General features: G+C 33.8%; 1 protein-coding gene and 1 long non-coding RNA gene across 3 annotated transcripts; one reads left to right on the plus strand and one right to left on the minus strand.

Annotated features, from left to right (window-relative positions):
• Positions 1-2: 2 nt before the first annotated feature.
• Positions 3-2,677, minus strand: LOC132034380 (uncharacterized). Of its 2 annotated transcripts, XR_009409073.1 has the most exons (3): positions 2,536-2,677; positions 832-2,318; positions 3-726 (listed from the first exon to the last, which is right to left on the minus strand). It is a non-coding gene; the product is annotated as an uncharacterized LOC132034380 (long non-coding RNA). The 2 variants fall into 2 exon arrangements; XR_009409072.1 differs by having other exon boundaries at positions 177-2,318.
• On the plus strand, positions 400-9,992 carry LOC132034379 (putative E3 ubiquitin-protein ligase LIN-1). Its single transcript, XM_059424713.1, has 17 exons — positions 400-1,136; positions 1,702-1,774; positions 2,093-2,341; positions 2,448-2,518; positions 2,607-3,743; positions 4,148-4,289; positions 4,709-4,951; positions 5,601-5,895; positions 6,549-6,670; positions 7,790-7,909; positions 8,079-8,210; positions 8,302-8,424; positions 8,554-8,664; positions 8,747-8,893; positions 8,958-9,083; positions 9,311-9,427; positions 9,724-9,992. Exons 1-17 carry the CDS (start codon positions 400-402, stop codon positions 9,739-9,741), a joined length of 3,963 nt encoding a protein of 1,320 aa, XP_059280696.1. The 3' UTR covers positions 9,742-9,992.
• Positions 9,993-24,921: the final 14,929 nt, after the last annotated feature.

The following is a 24,921-nucleotide window of genomic DNA, read 5'->3' on the forward strand; positions in this document are numbered from 1 at the left end:
TATGATTTATGAGTTATCTGTATCTGTTCCATTCAATTCATGTAGTTGTACATTTCATTGTTCTCTTACAGATTTAACCTTAATTACATTGCTATACAAGTCTCAAACTAAGCAAAAAGGGCTCCCGGCAAACAATGGACATTATTGCCTAGTTCATTATTACTCTGTAAAGACAATAACAACCTCAAACATCTGTCCTTTATTTCTGTAAGACTTTCCCTCCTTTAATGGCCATATCTTTGTCTGTAGCATATTTTTTCAGAAGAAAAAGAGGGTCCCTCAAGAATCAGAAGTTGGCAACAATCATGAGCAAAGAATACATAAAAAGCCACTCTATTACTCATCTGTAACAGTTATTTTAATTTGCTCCTTGTTCTTGTACTTCTTCATGAGGCCAAAATGTCACATACTAATTCAATGGCTTCTGTATCTTCTTCTTCTGCTACTACCCCTCCTCCTGTATTTTCATATGAAGATGATAAACTAGACCTTGAGTCGGTACGTGCAGTCGTCGCTGTTATCAATCAGCACATAACTGCATTGCTTGCAGATACAAAATCTTGGAAATGCTTGAAACTGAAATGCAGTTCCAAGTTTGATGTTTGTAGTAATAGAGGGTATCTCGAGTTCTCGGAGCAGTCAATATTGTCGAATCTTTATTGGGGGATAGAGAGTATAGAAGCAGCACTTCAAGCAGCAAAATGGAGTGAAGAGAGAACCTCAAGGCTACAGAATTCAGAGAACATGCTTCAAGTGCCAGCCTCACTTGATGAGCATGGAGAAAGAGCAGGAATTCCAAACAGTTATTTGATAGGCTACTCTTACTTTTACCTATCCGTTGTTAGAAAGCTCCAAGGGGATGAGTGGCAGGTTGCAATGCATTTTCTTCAAGCTCTTGTGGTTTCTCCTAGGCTTCTTCACACTGAAATTGCTACAGACCTCTGCAGACGATTATCCGTCTTGTGCTTTGACCACAAACCACATTCAAAAGAATTTACATCCGAGAATGAGGTCTATGCTGTGATGGTAAAGATGGCGAGGAGATACAAAGCTTGGCTTATGTATTATCAGATTATGTCTTCTGGAGATGAGGCCAGCAGCATATCTTCCACTCACCATGAATTACAACAGATAACGTAAGTTTCTTAGATAAGCAGTAGATATATTGAAGTAGTAAGTTGCTTTGTATAACACAGAGAGGGAGACATGACCAGTATCCCAGTGGCATGAATTTCAACTGCACACTACATTTAGCAATCTTTTTTCTTTATGGCGGAACTTAATACTGAAAGATAAACCTCAGTGGAAGTAAATAATATCTGGTGAAGACAATAAAGACCTACTGGAATGGAATGGGTGATAATGACCAAGTTTAATTAGTCTCTAGCAATTTTATGAGTCCAAGCTTTAAAGGGTTGATTTCTCAGATGGTCACTCAACTAATAGTTATTATCTCAGAAAATCACCCTTCTTCTTGATTCCAAATTTAACAAAGAAAGTGACTTTATAAGATAATAACTATTAGTTGAGTGACAGTTTGAGAAATCAACTCAGCTTTAAAAGGAACTTAAAACTGGAAATGGAGATGATACCTTACTTTACAACACATTGTCCTAGGCTCCTAGCCCTCTGAATTGTAGAATAACGCTTTTCGTAATTTCGGTAAGCTCGTTCTCATCCAAATGTATTTCTGTTTAACAGGAGTAAGAAGTCCAGAAGCACAAGATCTTCGAATTTATGTAAACATGGAAACAAGCAGTGCACCTGTCCCAATGTAAGTACAACACTATAACTGATCCTCTTGGATAGTACGAAATACAAACTGTCAGAGCATGATACCTAGAATTCTCCCTCAAACACAGTGCTTGAGCATTATTTGAAGTGGGTATTTCATGTAGAGTAGGCCGTATGAAGGTCACAAAATGAAAATAGAAAAAGAATCGCTACACATACTGCAGTAATGTTCAAGATGAGGGTAATAACAAAATGTGTTTTCTCACCTTTCTCTAAGTTTAGTCAGCGGAAGGTCCTAATTCTCTTGATTACTGTTTCAGTTTGTATGACTTTCAAAATTAATAGAGCATGAATGCAGTTTGAGAAGATGCATCCATTTAATGCCCAAAATGATGCTAAGAACGAGGAAGAAAAGACGATTATCACATCCGACGAGTTCATAGAGAAAAATCAGGTAGCTATTACTGAATTAAGGAGTTGCGTAGCAGATATACCCAAGAACTCAACCACCAAATGCCTCAAAGATATATTGCTTGATTCAGAGTCAGAGACACCAATCTACTTGGATTGCAGTGACAGCAGTTCTGCAAATGAAAATTTTCATGAGGTAAGTAGAAATGAATAGTCCTCTGGAAACTAAACAATTGCACAAGCATGCACTAACGTACTGTCCTTTCAACCCTTCACAAAATCTTGTCACCTTTTTTATTCAGGAATATGCAAAATACCTGGAAATCACTTCAAACTGGAGCCTAGAAAATCAGCAAACAGAGGCTTTTTATCAGTTTAGTCCCTACTCACCTTTTTTAAGCTTTAGCCTGATAGCTCAGTAGGTCTGATATCGATTAACTCAACTGACTCAATGAATACAGGAACCAGAAATCTTCTCGCTCCTCACGGCTTTTGGAAAGCTTGGTTTGTAAATCGCAAATTTCTGGAATAGAAATCCCTAACTTACTCTCCAGAAGATTCTCCAGTTCATTTAATCATACTGATTTATCAGCAGAAGGAATCAGAGGCCTCAAAACGCACATACATTTGAGTGGTAATAATGAAGCAGTAACAATGCAACAGATAATTGATAGTAGATCCGACAGATATCCAGTGTCCATGACTTTATGTGATTATCAGCTCTGCAAAACCCAGCACCCAAGGATTTCTTCACGGCAAAAGAACAGGTGCAAGAAGACCTTAAAAGAAATATCTGAATATGTTGAAGAAAAGTCTCAAGTAGAACAAGCAGCACTACTTGAGAAAATAATTTCAAAGCTATGTTTCTCAGAAGAGTTTGGGGATTATAAAGACCACACAGTTGACCTTACAACAATATATGATTTATTGAACAATAAAACAGGACTCAAGTATTCTTTATTAAAAGACATAATTATTGATCAACTTCTGAGGGCTATATCGACATCCAAAGAAGAACATGTGATACGAGAATCGGTATCTGTCCTGTCAATTATTATTTCAAGGAACAGATCACTTGTTGATGACGTCAAGAGGAAAGGGTTACAGTTGAATCATTTGGCAACTGCTCTTAAGAAAAATGTTCATGAAGCCGCTATACTAATTTACTTAATAAATCCATCTCCTGCAGAAATCAAGACATTAGAACTTTTACCAAGTCTTGTGGATGTGGTGTGTGCTTCAAACAGTTACAAATGTAGCCTAACAACACTACGGATAACACCTCCAGCAGCGTCATTAATGATTATGGAAGCACTAGTCACTGCATTCGACTATACATCGAGCGAAACACAATTAGCTGTGATCAGCTCACCCAAAGTACTCTCAGGGCTATTGGATGTCTCAAGAAACAACAACCTGGAAGAGATTATTGCTCTGGCAGCTATTCTTATCAGATGTATGCAATTCGACGGTCAATGCAGAAAACACATAAACCATTCTGCTCCACTGGCCCCATTTATCTCTCTTTTGAGAAGCAACCATGAGCGTGCAACGTCAATTGCATTGCAGTTTTTTCATGAATTGCTGCGAATTCCAAGGTATGAAACTATCTACTTATTCGCCATTTTCTTTATCCTCTGCTGGGGAAGGAAATGACCTTGATATTGATCACGATAAGAACTCTCAAGAATAGGAAAACTGGACGGTAATATCAGCATAGGATTAGTGATAATGGAGATGTAATAAGCAAGCCAATATTTTGTTCGTAGAAGCAAATCAGTGACACCTTTCCCCAGGTTTTCATTCACCGTAATTTGTTATCTTGTGGATGAAAAAGACTGAAAGAATCCAACTACTCGACATATTATCTCATCTAAAAGACGTATGTGCCGTAATCAACAAAGTTACCATAAACAATATGTTCTTCCTTATACAATATACTTCTTAGAACAAAGTGATCATTAACAATACTTCAGAACATATTCAATCTGTCTTGCATCAGGTCATCAGCCATTGAGGTACTGCAGAAAATACAACAGGGCGGAAGCAACAACAATATGTGTGCATTATTGCTCCTCATCCAAAAGTCACAACCAGAGTACAAAGTTTTGGCAGCAAATTTGTTGCTTCAGTTAGACATGCTGGTAAGCATATTGAAGTGTTGTCTTTCGAAGTATATGGTAAAAAAAAAAAAAATGTGTTTTGCAATAAAAGAACGAGCAGGTTTGTGTAACTAAACACCTGCAATAGAACAGCATATGTTGAGCTGAGAATGTTCCAGACGTACAGGGATAGAACGAAATTCATGATATTGGGCACTGAAGTACACGAAGAAAAAAAAAAAGTTTACATTTTATGGATTAACAAAATTACCACAAAACACTACACAAAGCAGAAAACTTGGAAATGTTTATTTTCTTTCATTCTTTCTATAACCAAAAAGTTAAAATTTACCTATATCTGGTTTCCGTCCCTATGAAACTAAGGTAATCCATATATCTTGTACATTTACTTACAAAACAAGAGGGGTAACCATGAACCTTTGACAATGACAAATTTTCAGGAAACATCAAGTAAATTTGTAATTTGTGAAGAGGCTATGGAAGCCCTACTCGAGTCAGTGGCATGTGAGGAGAATTCTGCAACACAGGCTCTATCAGCATTCATCCTATCCAACCTTGGTGGAACCTGCTCGTGGTCAGGAGAATCCTACACAATACCATGGTTGCTTAAAAAGGCTGGTTTGACTTCACTGCAACACAAGAACATGATAAAGAACGTTGACTTTTTTGATAAATGTCTACAGGTAATTTGTGCTTTCGAGATTCAATTAACCCTGGTGCAATGTAGGATCATGTAGGTATTGATCAAGAGCTAGGGATGATTTGGAATTTAAGTTTTATCTCAACAGTCCTCAACAATGATTTTGTGGAATTTACATTGTCCTTTCAATTTTTCAGACTTACTCTTTGAGATACTGATCTCCAGATACTTACATTTTCTGCTAGAGTCTTGCGGGGGTTCTTGTCTCATCCTTTTAATGTAAAAAGTAGTCTTCTATCTTAGAGATAAGTTGTTACAACTACACTGTAAACTAGTTTCTTACAAACACATGGCCACGCAATCAGCACTACAGTATAACCTATTACTTAGTTTTTGAGAGTTCTCAGACAGTGGCATTACGATCCATATCGTTCAGTTGTTGTTGTCCACTTTCACATAAACTATTGATAAACAGTGGTATTCTGAAGTTATGCACCAGTGGCTACCATTCATTACTATGCAAAAGAACATTTTTATCCTCATTTATTATTCTTCATCAGAAGTTTGTACTATTTTATATTTGCTTAGATGCACCAAGGTCTATACCGAATTTGGCTACCATGTACTAATTTTTTACACTCTACCACACCCATCAGTTGTTTACTTGTTCTAAAGACTCCATGAACTAACAGGACATTAGCATAGAGACATGGTGCAGCAAAGTAGCGAGGCGCTTCTTAAAGTTTGGAAGTCCTCTATTCCATGCTATAGAGAAAGGACTTAAGAGCAAATCAAGGAGTACTTCCCGTGATTGTCTTGCCATTACTGCATGGCTGGGGTCTGAAATCATGAAAGCCCCAGATGATTTGAGATATGCAGCCTGTGAGATCTTACTTAGTAGAATTCAGCAATTTGTGCATCCAGGACTGGAGCTTGAAGAAAGGCTATTAGGATGTCTTTGTATCTATTATTATACTTCCGGAAGAGGTAAATCTAGAAACATGCATTAATTTAAATTTGAGGATTTGAAAAGTAGTCTGAAATTCAAAATTTTGAATCAAAGCAAGGAAGAACTTCTAGCTGCTCAGAAAATTAGAAGGTCTTTAGATTGTTCACAAGTTATCAGCATAGCACAGTATTATAGTTCAGTTACCAGATATTTTTTAGTGTACAGTAAAAACTAAGCTAACAGCCAAACAGTAAAGCTTTGAATGGGAAAAGAAATAATGATTTTTCTTTCACCAATTCAAAAAACCTACAAAGAGAGTACTAACAGCTGGAAATTGAAGAAACTTATAATACTGTAGAATGAGTAGAGGGCAACACCTGTAAATGCAACGAAAATTCCACAAGACAGTCGCTGTCTGTCTATCATGAATTTTACTAATAACCAAAATGACGGCATGTGTCCAAACTATACCTGCGTAAATCGTACACATATTCCTCTTAACTCGCAGTCCCAAAAATCACGAAACTTAATGTTGGTCAGACAGCTTTTTTCTGCTTTGTATGTCACCTGTATAATAAGTTAATTTAGCTTCACTTCAAACATGCACTTTTTTCCGCTTGGATGTCACCCACTATGCTAAGTTGACTTGCTTTCACTTCAAACATGTGCCTGAAATGGAAAACTCTTACAGGGATGAAAAGGCTAGTCAACTTTTCAGAAGGAGTTAGAGAGTCACTAAGACGCCTTTCCAGCATCAGTTGGATGTCAGAAGAATTACTTAAGGTTGCCGACTATATCCAGCCAAATAAGTGGGTAAGTAGACATCAGATTTCTTTTTACATTGTGACTGCAGTGATGTTAACACTTAACAGCACCATAATGCCACCACTTATACCAGTCATCTCTACCTGATCATCGCATCTAATACAAGTGAATGTATAGAATTTGCATAATAAACAAGTAATACAGTCTTATCTTCAATATAAACTCTTATCATCACTGTATTAGCCACATCCTTGGAAGAACTATAACAAGGTTGGCAACTGGGATCTTTTCCTCCATAGGAACCGAAATTTGGCCTTATTTACTAAAATGCAGAACAAGGATTAAAGAGAACTTCAAAAAGCAGAGAGGCATTAACAAAGTAAAGATCCACTTAAAGATGAATGTCTACAATCAATCAACTCAATCTCAAACTAGTTGGCCATTGGATTCATGTAACAGGAAAAAGATTTCCCATTTGAAATCATTTCTCATATCCGGGCCAATTTCATCTCGATACCAAATATTTGTCTTTTTAAGGCAAATTAGGGGTTTTGTAAAACTAAATGTTCTATAAACTTCACATATTCTACGTTGCATGCAAGTCTCTAAGTAAACTAAAAAAACTCCTGGCATAAGACACAATGAAGAAAAAATTTCAAGAAATCAAACAAATATATGATAGATAAGAAGATGCAGGTCTGAAACTAAAGACACAAAAGGAAACTAGTCTCTTACTATAATGTGGTGGACTTACGAGTCGTACCTCATTGAGGAACTCCAAATGAAGTAAATACTTTGGTATAGATCACTGAGTAACCCTCAGAAATGGAGGTGTTGTGTTGTAATGATGCATGTATGAGAAATTTGTTACTCCCGCCATCCCAAATTTATGTGACACTGGTAGACTGGGCGCAAAGTTTAAGAAAGAAAGGAAGACTTTTTAAGCTTGTGGTCTAAAACAAGTCTTAGACATTTTGTGGCTGTAAATTATCTCATTAAGAGTAAAATGAGAATTCTAAAGTTAAATTGTTTCTAAATATAAAAAAGTAACATTTTTTTTGGATAGCCTGAAAGGAAAGTGTGTCACATAAATTGGGACATAAGGAGTATATATCATCATACAACTATTCATTTCTAAACAGTTTTTCTTTGCTATGGTAAGAGCAGAGAATATCTTGCGTTCACACACAGATTCTCGAAATGAGTAGTAACCTTAGTGGAGCAGTAACATCGCTCACCTACTATAACGGAGAGCTTTACAGCGGACATGCAGATGGTTCAATCAAGGTTAGCCACTTTTACGTGCTTCATACTTCTTGCCTCTAAACTTACGGTTCGCATTAACAAGAAGATAATGACCTCTTGATAAATTGTCTTCTAGGATGATGAGTTTTTCCTAGATATGTTCATTGTGTTAGATTTGCAGAGTAATATATCTGATGGTTTTACATCATAGGCATGGGACATCAAAGGACAAGAAGCAACACTTGTTCGGGACGTGAGGGAGCATAAAAAGGCTGTGACATGCTTTTCGATTTCTGGATCAGGGAATTGCCTGTTGAGTGGTTCTGCTGATAAAACAATAAAGGTAACCAGTAACCAACCAAATTTCGTGTTAACGGTGACTGAAGGGCATGCTAAAACTGCATTTTTAATGGATGCGTTTTTCATTTCTGCAGATGTGGCAAATGCTTGAAAGAAAGCTTGAGTGTATAGAGACTATACTGACGAAAGATCCAATTCAAAATATTAACGCACACGGAGAACTGATTTTTGCTTTTAGCCAGAGCCACAAAATGAAGGTAGATATAAATGATCATTACATTCAGAAGAAATAATTACCAATTGGATCTTAGTCATGTCTGAGCAGTCAAGTTCTGGAATGATTGTTAAGACAGTGTATTACATTACCAAGACTTGCTCTTTTATAGGTGTTTGATGGATCACGGAAAGCCAGTAAGTATCTAAAGAATAAATCCATAAGGTGTGGAACATTGACAAACGGAAAGCTGTATGTAGGCTGCACAGATTCAAGTATACAGGTCAGGGTCAGATCTTGTTTCGGACTCATATAAAACAACTCATTCAGCAGTTGAGTTACAGATAACTAATTACTCAATACAGGAGTTAGCTATAGCAAACAGCAGGCAGCAAGAGATCAAAGCACCATCAAAGAGTTGGATTATGAAAAACAAGGCTGTGAACTCATTAGCTGTATATAAGGACTGGCTATACAGTGCAAGTTCAACAATTGAAGCTTCACATATAAAGGTAACAAATCCAAGATACTGATGTGGAGTAAGTACCTCTTTCATTGACACCCCCACTGATGCAGGACTGGAGAAAAAACAAGAAGCCCCAAATTTCAGTGTCACCAGAAAAGGGAGCCAATGTGTTGGCAATAGAAGTAGTGGAGGACTTCATATATTTAATTTGCAGTGCGTCAATGAGCAACATCCAGGTACTGGGAATATCTTACATAGAAACTGATTTTTAAGTTTGATATTTCTAGAAAGTCACATCCCAAAGGAAAAAAATTAAACTCTCTATTTAGTGAAAATCACCTTGGGAACAGCATATGATCCAATGAATGAGTACTAAATATATGCTCATTCCTCCACTCGCTTACACAAAATTTACCATGTTAAGTAATGAGCATACTAACCCATGAATACATGAGGCAAACAGATTTGGCTGAGAGGAACACAGCACAAAGTTGGAAGATTATCAGCAGGCAGCAAGATAACAAGTCTTCTGACAGCAAATGACATAATTCTATGCGGTACAGAAACAGGAATGATTAAGGTTTGTCTATTGAACTTCTACTCAAAAAACGAAGAACTATTAAAAGGCAAATGGAACTTTAGACAGTCCTCATTGCAGAACAAATGTGTCTATCATGTAATACGAACCAATGATAATAACAAAAGCACATGTTGCCAGTATTGAGCACTTGCCTATATGGAGTATCAAAACTTCCACTACCCTTTTTGTATCCTCCCTTCAAAATTCTTTATTAAAGAAGGGCACAATCTTTAATTTCTTTTTTTCAAACATAACGGTACTAACTCCTTGCTTTGACTTCATCTTAAAAATGGCAGGGTTGGATCCCCCTGTAGTGGTGTATTACAAGTACAGAAAAAGTCTAGCACAAATAATAGTTTCAAGTTAGTCATTTTCACCCTGTACAGAAGGCGCAAGCAGTATCCATATGATGTAGAGAGAACAACTATACAAATGAGTGCAGTGTAATTATTTTTTGATATCCATGAGTGCAGTGTAATTAAATCAATTCACTTCAAATAATTCTACATGACATGTAAATCAATCATGAAAAAACCTCTGAATGCTAAGCCTTTTTGTTCTCTTCTTTTCTACTTAAAAGGGGATGTTACCAAGACTAAACAAGTTCAATACCAAGACTAAAAAAGTTCAACTTGTATTTGAGCACTAGTCGAGATTACAGGATCAACCCTTTCAAAAGTTCTAAATTTTATAAGCTCACACACATACGTATATACATACACACAAACACACACACACACACACACACAGAGAAAAAGTTGAATACACAAAGAGATGCCACTTCCACTCTCATTTTCCCAATGATTAAATCATAACTCTCAAGTGGAGCTTCTATGTTCATCCTAAAGTAGAACATTGGATTTTTGCCAGGACCACCATCCCCACCTCCAAAAGAAAGAGAAAGTAAAAGGAAATACTCATATTCTCTCTTTATGGCTTTAAGTGTTTTCGTGCTTCCCATTCGACATTTTCATTCCTTGTTTTCATTTTTCGTCAACTTCATTCTACTTCCTTTTATCTTATTACTAGATTTTAAGAGGCGAATGCTCAATGAGTTTAGGCCCCTGTAAAAGAAAAGGAATAATAGCAAACAGGTCCTCTGAATTAATTTTCCGACACTAGATTGATAATCTTCTTTTATAATAATAACTGAGAAATTATTGTATGATATGGCAGAAAATTCGGAATCATAATTCAGACAGGTCTTGTTAAAACCAAACTTGAACATTTCACCTTAATTCAAATTTCTCTTTGAACTGCCAATCAAGATTTAATTTCTCAGTATAGCTACTACCATAAACACACAATGTTTACGAACTCTCATCCTGTACAAGTTAAATGAACATTGTGAAAGAAAAGTCATGAAGAGAAACTCTGACAAACAGATAATCGACATGCCCATATCAAAATCATGAAATAAGATGCTTATTCTTGCTGCACAAGAATTGAAGTAAAACCTGCAACAAAAATATTCAGATACTTTGTATGGATAAATTTTTTGTTAAAAGAAATCACTGAAACAAACTTAATTAACCCTTACAGAACTCTCTAGTCCCCTAAGAAGAATCGTTGAAACAAACAGACACGACAAATACACTCAGATTCCTGTCTTCTCTGGTCACCTACAAAAACAAAATCAAGAAATTAATATTATAAACTCAAAATGGACATGCCGAGATCAACATTCTTGAATCTTGATGTCGCAACAATGGAAGTAATTAATCGATCAAAATTCTTGAATCTTGATGTCAAGAAATTAATTTTGTATACTCAAAATCGAACCCAGTTCAAATTCTCTTTGAATTGCCAATCAAGATTTAGCCACTCAATATACCTACCACCACAAACATAAATAGTTTTTAAGAACTCTCACTCAGTTAATCGAACATTATGAAAGAAAACTCATGAAGAGAAATTTCGAGAAACAGATAATCGACAGGCCCAAATCAAAAATCATGAAATAAAATGCCTTAATTCTTGCTGTACAACAATTGAAGTAAAACCTACAACAAAAATACTATAAACTCATAATTTTCTTAAAAAGAATAACTGAAATACACAGAGAAGATACTGAGATTCCCCTCTTCTGTGGTCCCCTACAAAAACAAAGATCATCAAAATAACTGTACAAACTCATGTCACAGCAATGGAAGTAATTTAAACACGACAAACTTAATTAACCCCTAGAAAACCTTCTACCCGTATAACCACAAAGACTCAAAAAATTCAGATTCCACAAGTTTTTCTCTGGTCTTTTCCAAGTGTGCTTTCAACATCAACATTATGCTTCCACATGATGACATGTTTCAACATTGAAAGAATCCCATATAAACTCAAAATCGACATGCCCAGATCAAAATTCTTGAATCTTGATGTCACAACAATGGAAATAATTACAAAAAAAACACCAACTTAATTAACCCTTACAGAACTTTCATACCCACAGAGACTCAAGAAACTCAGATTCCACAAGTTTTTCTCTAGTCTTTTCCAAGTGTGCTTTCAACATCAATAGTTCATTCACATTATTACATGTTTCAACATTGAAAGAATCCCACATACCATTGGACACTGAAGAATCAGCACATGGGATTCCACAATGCGTTTCAAAGTCAGTGTAAGGTTTTGCAGCGGGAGAGAAAACAAGAATGGCAACCTGGGAACCAGTCATTGATGATTCAAGTTCCTCGGCTTTCTTGAATAGTCCTTATGGTGATTTCCTGTGGTCCATTAATGTATGGAAACCATGTTTGTTTTCATTATTCTTAATATTACGACGTATGGTGTTGTAAACCCGTGATTCATCAGATAGTATATATCCATGAAAGTCCCAATTTTTGTAACCACGAATTTGATGGTTTTACGGTAGTTACGAATTTCATTTCCCTATTATATCCCACCCTACCACTCACCCCTACCCCACCCCACCCTATCACTCACCCCTACCCTACTCCCGCCCTACCACCCATCCCCACTCTTATCCCACAATCACCCACCTCACCACCCACCCACCCCTCCACCACCCACTACCCCTCACCACCACCCACCCCCACACCCACAACCACTCACCCCCACCCTACCACCCACTACCCCCATCCTCATTCCACGACCACCTACTTCAAACCACCCACTCCTCCACCACCCCCTACCCCTCACCACCACCCAACCCCACCCCTACCCTACCAGCCACTACCCCAACTCTCATCCCACAACCACCCACCCCTCCACCACCCCCCCCCATTCACTACCTACTTATTTATTAAAGTTCTTATTTTATTCTTTAACTGAGTTTTATTAATATATATAAATTAATTTCTAATTAAGAGTTAAGGGTATTTTTATAAATTTACAAGTTATTATACAATACCATACAGTCAAACCAAACAATACAAATGTTATTAAACGACAACAAACGATACAGTCCATCCAAACATTGTGTTCATTAATACAGTACAATACAATACAACACCATATTGTATCATACCATACCGTATATTAATGAACCACGGGAAACAACCATCCAAACAGAGGGTTAGAAAATGTCACCTTTATTGATGGTTCTTTTGTCATTTTCTGCATTTCTATTTTCTTTTTTCCTGTACCCATTCTTCGTTTTTTTTTTGTTCTAAATTAATTTCTCTAGAAGTAATACAACTTTGTGTATGGACACTATATCGAGGCGAGTAGGGTGTAAATGGTATTTAAAAAACCGATCGAACCTAATTGTATTGAATCGGTTTTTAGATTTTTCTTATAACCATATCTAATAATTAGGTGGGTTTAAAGTTTTATAAAAATAATATCGAACCTTACCGAATAAATTTATGTGTAATTATATTTTATATATTAAGCTTACAAACAGTAAAATATTAGTAATATTTTTGCCTTGGGCCCGGGTGATGAAAACGGCTACAAGCCAACAATACAATTAACACTCAAAGTCCTAACACTGAAATCGTACTACTCCTATATATTGCAACTAATTTAGTTTTAACGTCTCCAGTAGTAACATGTAAGCTACAAGGTATTCCAACGATCTTAGTTAGCAAGATACAAGGTATTAGACATCTTTTATGTTTTCTTTATTCATCACCTTTTAGACAGTAAAAATGTCTAGAGAATTTTTGTCAAAGTCCTACAAAAGTATGCATGGTATCGTGTTCTAACTTCTACTAGTGACTCTTACATGATGTTTTCCCAAAAAATAAAATAAAAAATTAACCGAACGATACCGATAATGAAGAGAAACCGAGATGATGGGACGGTTTCAAAAGTCTAATTTAGATTATACAAAATAAAATAACCGAAAACTTGGTACGATTTAAATTTTATAAAATAACCGCCCAAACAATACTATTGACACCCCTAGAGGCGAGTAGTCTAGAACAGTGTTTTAAAAGACAGTTTTAGGACTCGCCCCGGGTGAGGCACTGGCAAAACGCCCCGAGGCTCATGTGCGGGGCTTAGTTTATGTGAGGCTAAAGCCCTAAGCGCCCGACTGTACGCCCTAAACACGTCTAACGCCCGAATGCTCGGGGCTCTCCTAATAGTTCTTACTCAAATTATATATTAAATTCCTTAATTATAATCATTGACCCTCGTAATTCTTTAACAAACGAATGATACTTAATAGTTTTTCATCTATATAAATAAGAGGATTAGGTGTAACTCAAATAACAATTCGTGGTATTGCATATTTACTATTTAAGAACAACGTGAGGGTGAATATCACTTAATAATTCCTTTAAAAATACATAGCGGCTTTGTACATTTTCACTTGTCATTGGTCTTTTGTCTTGTGCATCAAAATTATCATATATTAATAATTTTAATTTTATTCATGACGGAGTTAAATTTTAATTATAATACTGATAAAGTTTATTGATATAAAATGAACAATGTGATAGTAATATTATTTTAAGAAATTGAGATTTTTTCATTGTTTGAAAGTTAAGATGTTGGAGATGATTTATATTCCATAATAGTTTTTATTTCATTGTATTATTTATACTTGTAAAATTATGTCATATATAATTACAAGTTGTAAGCAGGGGTGGCTAGAAGGTGAGGCTAGTAAAGCTTTTGCTTTAGGCCTCCAAACTTTTGAGGCTTATGGTTTAAGTTTCTCTTATATAATATTAAAAATTATAAAAAGAAGTACAAAATATATATAAGAAAAGAAAGAAAAAACACTATCTATGTTTTAAGTGCAATATTTTAAAATTTTGAACTAAACTACTCAAATCTTCATATTATTAAATAAAGTTTTTACAATAACATTCTAGGTAATGTCTTTAAAACATATGGCTAATATCTTATTGACTTGAACTGATCCTCACTAATATAAATAATAATGTTACTATGTGAAATAAAAGACAAATTATGAAAAATAAAAAAGGCAATACTAATTTTTTTGTATATGTGTCTATACTTAAGGCATCATATTTAAATTTAGCTTTATTGTGAGAATCAAGCATATAATATGGCTATAGAAGCGGGAAAGTAGTATGACCACAATGCGTTTCAAAGTCACCACAAGTGTAAGGTTTTCCAGTAGAAGAGAAAACAAGAATGGCAACATGAGAACCAGTCATTGATGATTCAAGTTCCACAGCTTTCTTGAATAGTCCTTTACATCTCTTAGATAACGTCACCTCTCTTGATAATTCTTTTGTTATTTTATTCATCTCTATTTTCTTTTTCCATGTACCCATTCTTCGTTTTTTGTTTCTAAATTAATTTCTCTGCAAGTAATTTGACTTCGTGTATGGACACTATATAGAGGCGGGTAGGGCGTAAATGGTATTTAAAAAACCGATCAAACCGAATTGTATTGAATCGGTTTTTAGATTTTTCTTATACTCTAATAATTAGGTGGGTTTAAAATTTTATAAAAATAAATCGAAATAATATCGAATCGTACCGAATAAATTTATGTGTAATTATATTTTATATATTAAGCTTACAAACAGTAAAATATTAGTAATATTTTCGCCTTGGGCCAGGGTGATGGAAACGGCTACAAGCCAACAATATAATTAACACTCAAAGTCCTAACACTGAAATCTATCATACTACTCCTATATATTGCAACTAAATTAGTTTTAACGTCTCGAGTAGTAACATGTAAGGTACGAGGTATTCCAACGATCTTAGTTAGCTAGCTACAAGTTATTAGACATCTTTCCTCTCGTATGATTTAAATTTCTCTTATTGGATACTTAATCTTAGTATACTCAGTTCTTGAGTCCCTCTTGATTGATTTCTTCCCGCTTGCGTAATTTAAAGTAAATCCTTTTTCTTAACGTAACTTTATTTTACCCTGCTGTAAAATAGTGAGATGAATTTCTATTCTTGTCTTCTTTCACGTTCTTTATTCATCATCTTTTAGATAGTAAAAATGTGTAGAGAATTTTTGTCAAAGTCCTACAAAAGTATGCATGATATCGTGTTCTAACTTCTATTAGTTTTTACATGATGTTTTCCCAAAAATAAATAAATAAATAAAAAATTAAAAAAAAAAACCGAACCGTACCAATAATGAAGAGCAATTATGATGGGACGGTTTCGAAAAGTCTAATTTAGATTATACAAAATAAAATAATCGAAAAATTGGTACGGTATAAATTTTATAAAATAACCGCCCAAACAATACTATTGACACCCCTAGAGGCGGGTAGTCTAGAACAATGTTTTAAAAGGCAGTTTCAAGACTCGCCCCGGGCGAGGCACTGACAAAACGTCCCGGGGCTCACGTGTGGAGCTTAGTTCCTGTGAGGCTTACGCCCTAAACACGCCTAACGCCTAAACTCTTGGGATCCCGTAACAGTTCTATACAAATTATATGTTAAAATTCCTTAATTATAATCGTTGACCCTCTTAATTCTTTAACAAATGAATGATATTTAATAATTTTTTATCTATATAAATAAGAGGATTCGGTGTAACTCAAATAAAAAGTCATAGCATCGCATATTTACTATTTGAGAATATCGTGAGGGTGAATATCACGTAATATTTCTTTTAAAAATATATAGACGATTTGTACATTTTCACTTGTCATTGGCCTTTTGTCCTGTGCATCAAAATTATCATATATTAGTAATTTTAATTTTATTCATGAAGGAGTTAAGTTTTAATTATAATACTGATAAAGTTTATTGATATAAAATGAATAGTGTGATAGTAATATTATTTTAAGAAATTGAGATTTTTTCATTGTTTGAAAGTTAAGATGTTAGAGATGATTTGTATTCCATAATAGTTATTATTTCATTGTATTGTTTATACTTGTAAAATTTTATACTATATATAATTACAAGTTGTAAGCATGGGTGGCTGAGAGTGAGGTTAGTAAAGCTTTTGCTTTAGGCCCCCAAACTTTTGAGGCCCCAAAAACTTTTACCGATGGTTTAAGTTTCTCTTATATAATATTAAAGATTATAAAAAGAAGTACAAAATATATATAACAAAAGAAAGAAAAACACTATTTGTTATAGATAAATATATTTTGTTATGGATGTCTATCATATCATAGATAAATATCATTATGTCTACCTCTAAGAGAGAAATTAGGCTTTGTAACTTTGGGATTAAGTCAGTTTTTCCCTATAAATAGAGGGATTCTCCTTCATTGTAAATCCATCCCTCAAGAGAAATAAAAGAATTCCCCTCTCTCCTCTCTTTACCTACAATATTCTTCTTGCTTGTTCTATTATTTTATAACACGTTATCAGCACGAGTCTCTAATTTTTATTGAAATTTAGTCCAAATAATACTGACATACTCGAGAACTTAAAGGTACCACTCGTTGCCTTACTAGAGATAAACGTGTGTATCTTTTCTATCCATAATTGATAAATAGAAGTTATTATGTTGATTAAAGAGGCTACAGTGAAAATATAAAATAAAGGAGGAATCTTCTTGGTACTTGAAAGGAGAACGGTTCAGTCGGTATGTTCTTAAGTGTGTTTACACTTTTGGATAAATACCTTTCTTGTCAATTCTTTATATCTTGAATCGTTTAAATAAATGAGAGTTGCTAAATTGCCACATCAATTGATTCAAATTTGGCCATACTTATGTAAAAATTACCATAATCTCTATTGTACAATTTTAAATTAAGATAAACTTTGAAAAGAAAAGATAAAAATGACATTAAGTAAGCATAAATTATTAAATTTGACCTAAATAATCATATGAATTTACCCCATTTGGACCATTGTGGCCAAAATAGTGTGGCAAAAAGACCTTATTGTAAATATATAACCACTAGTAGTGGTAATGCCTCTACCGTTAAATAAAAATTCTCAATATTAATTATATGTGTGTCTCGATTTTCTCCCGAAGTAGCAATATCTTGAAAAAGGTTTTAGGTTATTATAACTTGATATGATTAAGGCACGTTCACATGAGAATATATTTTTCATTCTCGAAGAATGGAAACTTTTGATAATCTTACAAATACATATCAATTCCCTGAAGTGAATGTAAGCGTATGTACTAAAGCTTATAACTACGGACATGCGTTTGATTGTGAAGTTATAACGGCTCATCTCCAGAAGAGATAAAATAATTGAGAAAAAATATTCTAAATTTCTATGTTTATTCCCGAAGTAATAAACTCAGAAATCTTCTCTCGAAGTTGCAAACTCTGGAATCTGCTCCCGAATATAGCAAATTTTAGATTTTACTCCTGAAGTAGTAAAACTTTAAACTATACTCTTAAAAGTAGAATGACACTGAAATTTACTCTTAAAGTAGTAAATATGAAATTTACTCCCGAAGTAGTAGAACTCTTAAATTTACTTATGAATTGGTAAAATTTTGAACTTTACTCTTGACCGCAGTAAGGCTTTGAACTTTACTCTCGAAAAAGTTCAACTTTGAAATTTACTTCTAAAGTAGTAAAATAATGAGATTTTCTCCAAAATCTGTTTTGACTTTATAATCCATGTAAAAGGTTTTTCTTATTTTTCTGTAAGCTTCAGTTTTGGTTATTTAAGTAATCGCTATGTATTAAGCATTGACTTCCTGGTCCATATTTGTTTGCCTTCAATTGATAAGATCCCAATCTCGCCCATATATGTATCCCAATCTTACCCATATGTGTTAGTGATTTATCTTAACTAATATATTTGAGTAAGCCAGCAAAATGTATGGCCTGTATTACTACCACGGCCAATTCACCAAATGTGATGTTAGAATCAATTCATAGTTGTGTAAGGAAATCAAAACTTATCTATCCTAAGTTGGTGCTTTATTTTTCACTAAGTTTGCACGTATAATGATTATCATTAATCTGAGGTTAAATATGACATCCCTGATTACCAATTGGTATGTAGAATTTGCTAATAGGAATATATTTGATTTTTCTGTAATCGGAATGTTTAATCTCGAAAACAAAACTATAATAGGAATGTTAAACTCCTCTGATTAGATGGAGGGGTATTAAAAAAAATAACTTGCTTATATATAGGTTTCATGTTACTCTTGATTTTTATGAAGCATTTTGCTCATAATTAACCGGCTCAAATAAATTGTGAGGTGAAAGTTGTAATATTACCTTATTTACTAAACAAAATGGTTTGACGTATTTCTGAATTATCTTTGGTGCACTTGTTGTGCTTTCAGGAAATGTTTATATTTAATTTACTGTAAAAAAATTTAAAGTGTTGAGATGTACTATTAAGGAATGGTTTTATATGTATTTTGGTAGTCTAGAAGTATTAGTATGACTTTTGACAAGTAGAAAAAGGTTTGAGAAATATGTTGAAGCGGTGTTTTCTGGTGGTTGAGAAAAATAATGAGCTATTGAAAATTATATATAAAGCTCATCTAAATGACCAAGTTTTATTTCCCGAAGTGAATGGAGAAATACCACAACACACCTCCTGAAGAGATAAAATAATAAAGCATATAAATATTATTTTGTGGTACAAAGGTCACTGTTGCACGTACATGTTGTACGACAATCATCTTGGATATTTTTATTATGTATCATTTTAAGAAAATGATACAAATGTTGTAGAATATTTTCTACTATTACCACATTAATATGTTACGTTTACTTACTGATTTTCCAAAAGAAAATAACAATTCATACAAAAATTTCCTGAAGAAAGAATTAATTATGTGGTTGCCGCATTGATAACCTAAATTGTTATCCAAAACTAGTGTGGAAAAAGTTTATGAATGTCTTCGCGGTGGACTTGATTTTACCAAAGATGATGAGAACGTGAACTCACAACCATTTATGCGTTGGAGAGATCGTTTCTCTTTCACCTTCAAGTTTACCTACTACGTGTAACGACCCATTTGGTCGTTTAGCACTTTTAGGCCTAATATCCCTAAAACACCCTTTTCATGGTCTAATTTTGGTGTCTATACTTGATATGATTAAGGTTATTTAATTGACGAGTAAATTTTAGAATATATGTATTTAATGTGTGTGAATAGTTTATTCATAGAAATATTATTTGTACACATATATAGGTGTAAGTGGGTAAATATGATATTTGAGTGGATAATTTTTAAATAAAACAAAATGGTTGAGTAAAAAGATTATTTTGGACAATGATTTTATTTGGGAGTAATAGGACAAGCCCATAATTAATTATTTGAGTAATTGATTAATCAAGAGTTAGTGGGAGACAAAAAGGATATGCTATAATTTTCAATAGGCTAATATGTATGGGATATTAATTTCAATCTTCTAATATTAGTTATTAATCGATTAATATTAGGTAGTTGGTTACCATAATATTAGGTAGTTGCCCACTAAGTGAATATCAGGTCATGCCTTTCCACTTACCTATATAAATATTAACTTTACTATTATAAATGTAGTGGGTAGACATATCCACCAAGAAATAAATATAGTTAAGGTTCTTTTATTTCTTAAGAAAGGGAAAGAGTAGTATATGCAAATGAAACGTGCTACTTTAGGTGGAAACATGTAGAACTCTTAAATTAGTCATTTATGAATTGGTAAGACTTTGAACTTTTTTACTCTTATCTAGATACAATGGGATGTCGCACGTTTTATAGTTGTAAAGGAACATTTACTCTGAATCAGTTCACTTAGGCATATTTTTTATAAATCTTAAAATAATGAGATTTTCTCCAACCATTCCTTCCGTAATTGATCCTTTATATCCATGTAACAAAAACGTACAAGCATTTTTCTTTTTCTTTCTTGGAAATTTTAAGCCGCAACAAAAGAATTTTGTTATTTAATTTCAATCGCATTAAAAACATGTTCACCCTCCAAGTTATTTGACAAATCTAGTTCAAAGACTATTTGAGTTTGCTCTTCAATTGATAAGAGAATATTTCTCGCACATATATGTTGAAGTATTATTGGGTTACACATATGTGTTAGTGATTTATCTTAACTAATATATTGTGATCGGAAGCACCAAGGAAAAAATGGCGTGAAAGTTCGTGACACCTGTTCGGCATCGAGGGTAGGTTACTGATTTTACTTTACTAGGCCAATTAGCAAAATGTGATGTTGATTGATCGGGAAATTCATAGTTGTGTAGGGAGGAAATCAGGTTGACAATTGTCACTTACCTATCCTAAGTTGGTGGGCTTTATTTTTCACTAAGTTTGTCATTGTATTGTGATTTCAATGATTATTCTCTCTCATTAATCACATATGGAAGAGGTTATTACCGAGAATTGAATATTGAATCCTTGATTACCAATTGGTGATGTAGAGGTTGATTTGCTAATTCTATGGTAATATATTTGATCTTTATCACAATCGGAATGTAATTTAATGGGCAATAATATGACTTGACTTGTTTAAACAATAACTATAATAGGAATGCTTTCATAACTCTTATGTTGTTATCCGATTAGATGGAGGGGTTTTTAAAAAAAGAGAACTTTGCTTATATATAGGTTTCATATTACTCTTGGATTTTTATGAAGCATTTTGCTCATAATTCGCCCTACGGGAGATCGAGAGTGATCAAATAAATTGTGAGGTGAAAGTGGTAATACCCCGCGGGTACCTTATTTACTAAACAAAATGTGTTTGATGTGTTTCGAATTATCTTTGGTGCACATTGTTGTGCTTTCGGGGAAATGGTCATTCATGTCATTTTAATTTACTGTAAAAAAAATTTAAAGTGTTGGGATGTTTATTTTAAGGAATGGTTTTATATATATTTTGGCTTATAGTCTAGAAGAGATTGACTATCGTTAATGACTTTTTGTGCTAGAAAAAGTGTTTGATTACTTATGTTGTTAGTTGCTTCTTGTTTATATGGTTGAGAAACCATTGTCGGCCTATTGAAAAGCCTTGTGTTATATATAAAGCTCATCTAAATCCTCGGAGTTTTATTTTCGTGTGAATGGAGAAATACCGTTTCGAACACGTCAAAGGCGTCAAGAGATGAGATAATGCAAAGCAGTCTCTCCTTAAATATTATTTTCTATCCTGGTCGTATCCGCCTGGTCGTTATCTATTCAAATTGTAAACTTAATCTTGTACGTCTAGATCATTTTGGAATTTTTATAATAAAAGTATTTATTCCGCATGTTGTATCAAATTAATGATACGGGCGGGTTCGCCCACCGGGGATGTTAGTGTGGGTGCCCGCATGATCCATGATTCGGGGTCGTGACACTATTACCAGATTAATATGATTACGACATACTTAACTTGCTAATACGACTTGGATACCAATAATACCATGATTCTTCTCGTCTAAATAACGTATGCATTCACGGCGGATGTGAAGAAGTAGACCATTATCTCGGCAATAATGAAAGAAGTATGCGGTGAATCCCCCCGTTAAGTAGTCAAGCATTGATACAAAATATTCAGATGTTAATGGGTATTCACTCTGAAGTATATATTTACCATAGAAGTTGATGATAAAAGCATTTGTGTAACTTAATGTTTACTGTTTATCATTTATGAATTTAAGAATATCTTTATAATATTCATTTGGTTGCAATTTTTTTGTCATGACAACCGCGATGTCAAGGTAATATTTGACAGTACAAAATCAATTAAGGGCTCCAGAAGAGCTAACTATCTAGAAGATCATGGCACTAGTAGTGCCCAAACAATATGTGATTATGGAGAATAAATTAAAGGCTCCTAAAAAGCTTATATACTATTATGTAATTCGTCTAGATTGTAATATATGAAGTTGTTATGATCGAAACACAAGTTCTATTAAATCTGAAGTTTACTAAAGTAAATGACTATCATATTGAAGCTATAAATGATTGGAGGATTAAATATCTTCGAAATCATAGTGGGTAAGAAATATGAATGTGAATGGTTACCCTCTTTATTCTCCAAATTGTATTAATATAAGCACGACAAAATCAGATGTCCTGGTAAACCAGAAGTTTATTGATACAAAAAACAATTCATGTCATAGTAAACCAGATGTTTACTAAAATAAATAGCACATGGCATAGTAAACCTGAAGTTTACTAGTATAAATAATTTTATTTGTCGGCATGAGTGATTTGGCCATCCCGATTCAAATATGATGTGCAGATTAAGTATTTGACATATATTGAAGAACTAGAAAATTCTTCAAGAATTTATTTTTGTTGTTTGTTCGCATGATAAGTTGATTATACTGGCTAATGTTGGGATTCAATTTTCTAAATTCTGAAAAAATATAAAAGCTGAATATGGGCTCGTTCACCAGTTATGTGATGTATTAAATAGATGCATCGATAAGACAGTCACATGTGCGTTTATTGTCAACCCGCAGTTTGACATATGCAAAGTTACTTGCTCAAAATAATTGAATTGAGAGCACAATTTTCAGATTATGTAATCAAGATAATTTATCTTGTTAATGCTGGTTTATATCAAAGCTGGTTTGGCGTCGAATGCCTCCGATAAATAGCTAAACCATTGCTTATGAGAACAAAACTTCATATGCTGGTCTGAGATATGATATATTGTATACAACATCACTTGTATGATTCAGACCAAAAATTATGATAAATTCTCCCTTCACAATTGGTTCAGGGTTATGAACCAGATATTTGTATTTAACAATTTTTTGTATGTGATATATGATTAATTAATCTACCATGAGGCACAAAGATGGATTTCCCCGAAGAAGATGGGATATATGTTGATTTTTCTAACATAAGGGAGAGAGAATAAGTAGCTAGGAAATATGTTGTGAATTATCATTAGTATGATCCTCATTCAAAAAGTAATACAAGTTAAATGCTAGAAGCATTTGCTAACCCAAAACTAGTTTCATATTTCAGCTGCAAAATGCTCCTATTAATATTAATGTCCCTGAAGGAGAAAGTATACAAAATGCATGAAGCATGGTGTCAATCGGTTCCAAATGAAATAATCCTTGAAAAGGGAGAGGAACAAATGATCAGAGTGGTCATAATAAGGACACAATGTGCTCTTGAAGGGCATACGACATAACACTTCATGAGAAATTTAGGTACCTAAAATAATGAAAGTGATGAGATCTCAATAAGTTATGTCAGATTGTGAACCGATACAAATGATATATCGTTGACGATATCTTTGGTACAATATAGCATAATATTGTAAAAGGTTGTGAGGATCTGAATTCTATGTCTATAAAGCATGCTGACGTAGACATTATTACCAAGTGAAATGACTCATTTTGATAAGCTTCAAACTTATTGGACCTGCAATCCAGACATCAGAAAATGTCATGCATTTAAATATTAATGTATATTGTCACATGACAAAATTTATGTGAAAATTCTAGAAGAATTTTTAAATGCCTGAAGCACATACAAGTTTTAAAAATTTATTCATAATTCTTATTTGAATTAAGTTAAGCAAGGTGAACGCGATTTGATCATCTTAATGAATATTCACTGACTAAGGGTACAAGTAACTCTATTTATCCTTACGTTTTTATGAAAATCACAATGTTATATTGTTGTGCAAGTTGATGACTTGTATATTATTGAAACCCTTGAAGAGTTTTAAAAAACAATAGGTTATCTGCTGAAAGAAGTTGAAATGAGAAACTTGCAGAATTATTTGGTCCTGAACTGCCATATCTTTATGCAATTGAACTATTATATAGTTTGCTATGACTATGAGGGATTATAGTCATATGATGTTATTCTACCTGACAGTCAAATCATATAAAGATAACATCTATTTATAAAGCAAGTCAGGAATACAATTGGAGTGATTTCAACAATATTATATGCCAATGTAGCTCTATCCAAAGAGTGAAGATGCATCAACATACATAACCTAACTAAAGAGAGGATTCATAAAAGGACAAGGCATGTTTCATCATAGTTGTTCTTCACACATGATCTCCAAAAGAATGGTAATGTCAACGTGCAACAGATTCGTTCATATAATAATAGAGTTGATTTATTCACCAAGTCTCTATCAACTACAACTTTCGAGAAGATAGTGCACAAGATTGGAATGTGAAGATTCAAGTTTTTGATTGATGTTATCATCAGGGGGAGTTAATACG

Source organism: Lycium ferocissimum, chromosome 10, assembly GCF_029784015.1.
Source record: "Lycium ferocissimum isolate CSIRO_LF1 chromosome 10, AGI_CSIRO_Lferr_CH_V1, whole genome shotgun sequence".
NCBI classification, from domain to species: Eukaryota; Viridiplantae; Streptophyta; class Magnoliopsida; order Solanales; family Solanaceae; genus Lycium; species Lycium ferocissimum.

Bases quoted from the DNA above. Each gene is read 5' to 3' on its own strand.
- LOC132034379 (XM_059424713.1), top strand. From the start codon at position 400: ATGTCACATACTAATTCAATGGCTTCTGTATCTTCTTCTTCTGCTACT. The intron at 2,342-2,447 runs GTAAGTAGAAAT...TTTTTTATTCAG, and splicing joins CAAATGAAAATTTTCATGAG to GAATATGCAAAATACCTGGA. The intron at 8,894-8,957 runs GTAACAAATCCA...CCACTGATGCAG, and splicing joins TTGAAGCTTCACATATAAAG to GACTGGAGAAAAAACAAGAA.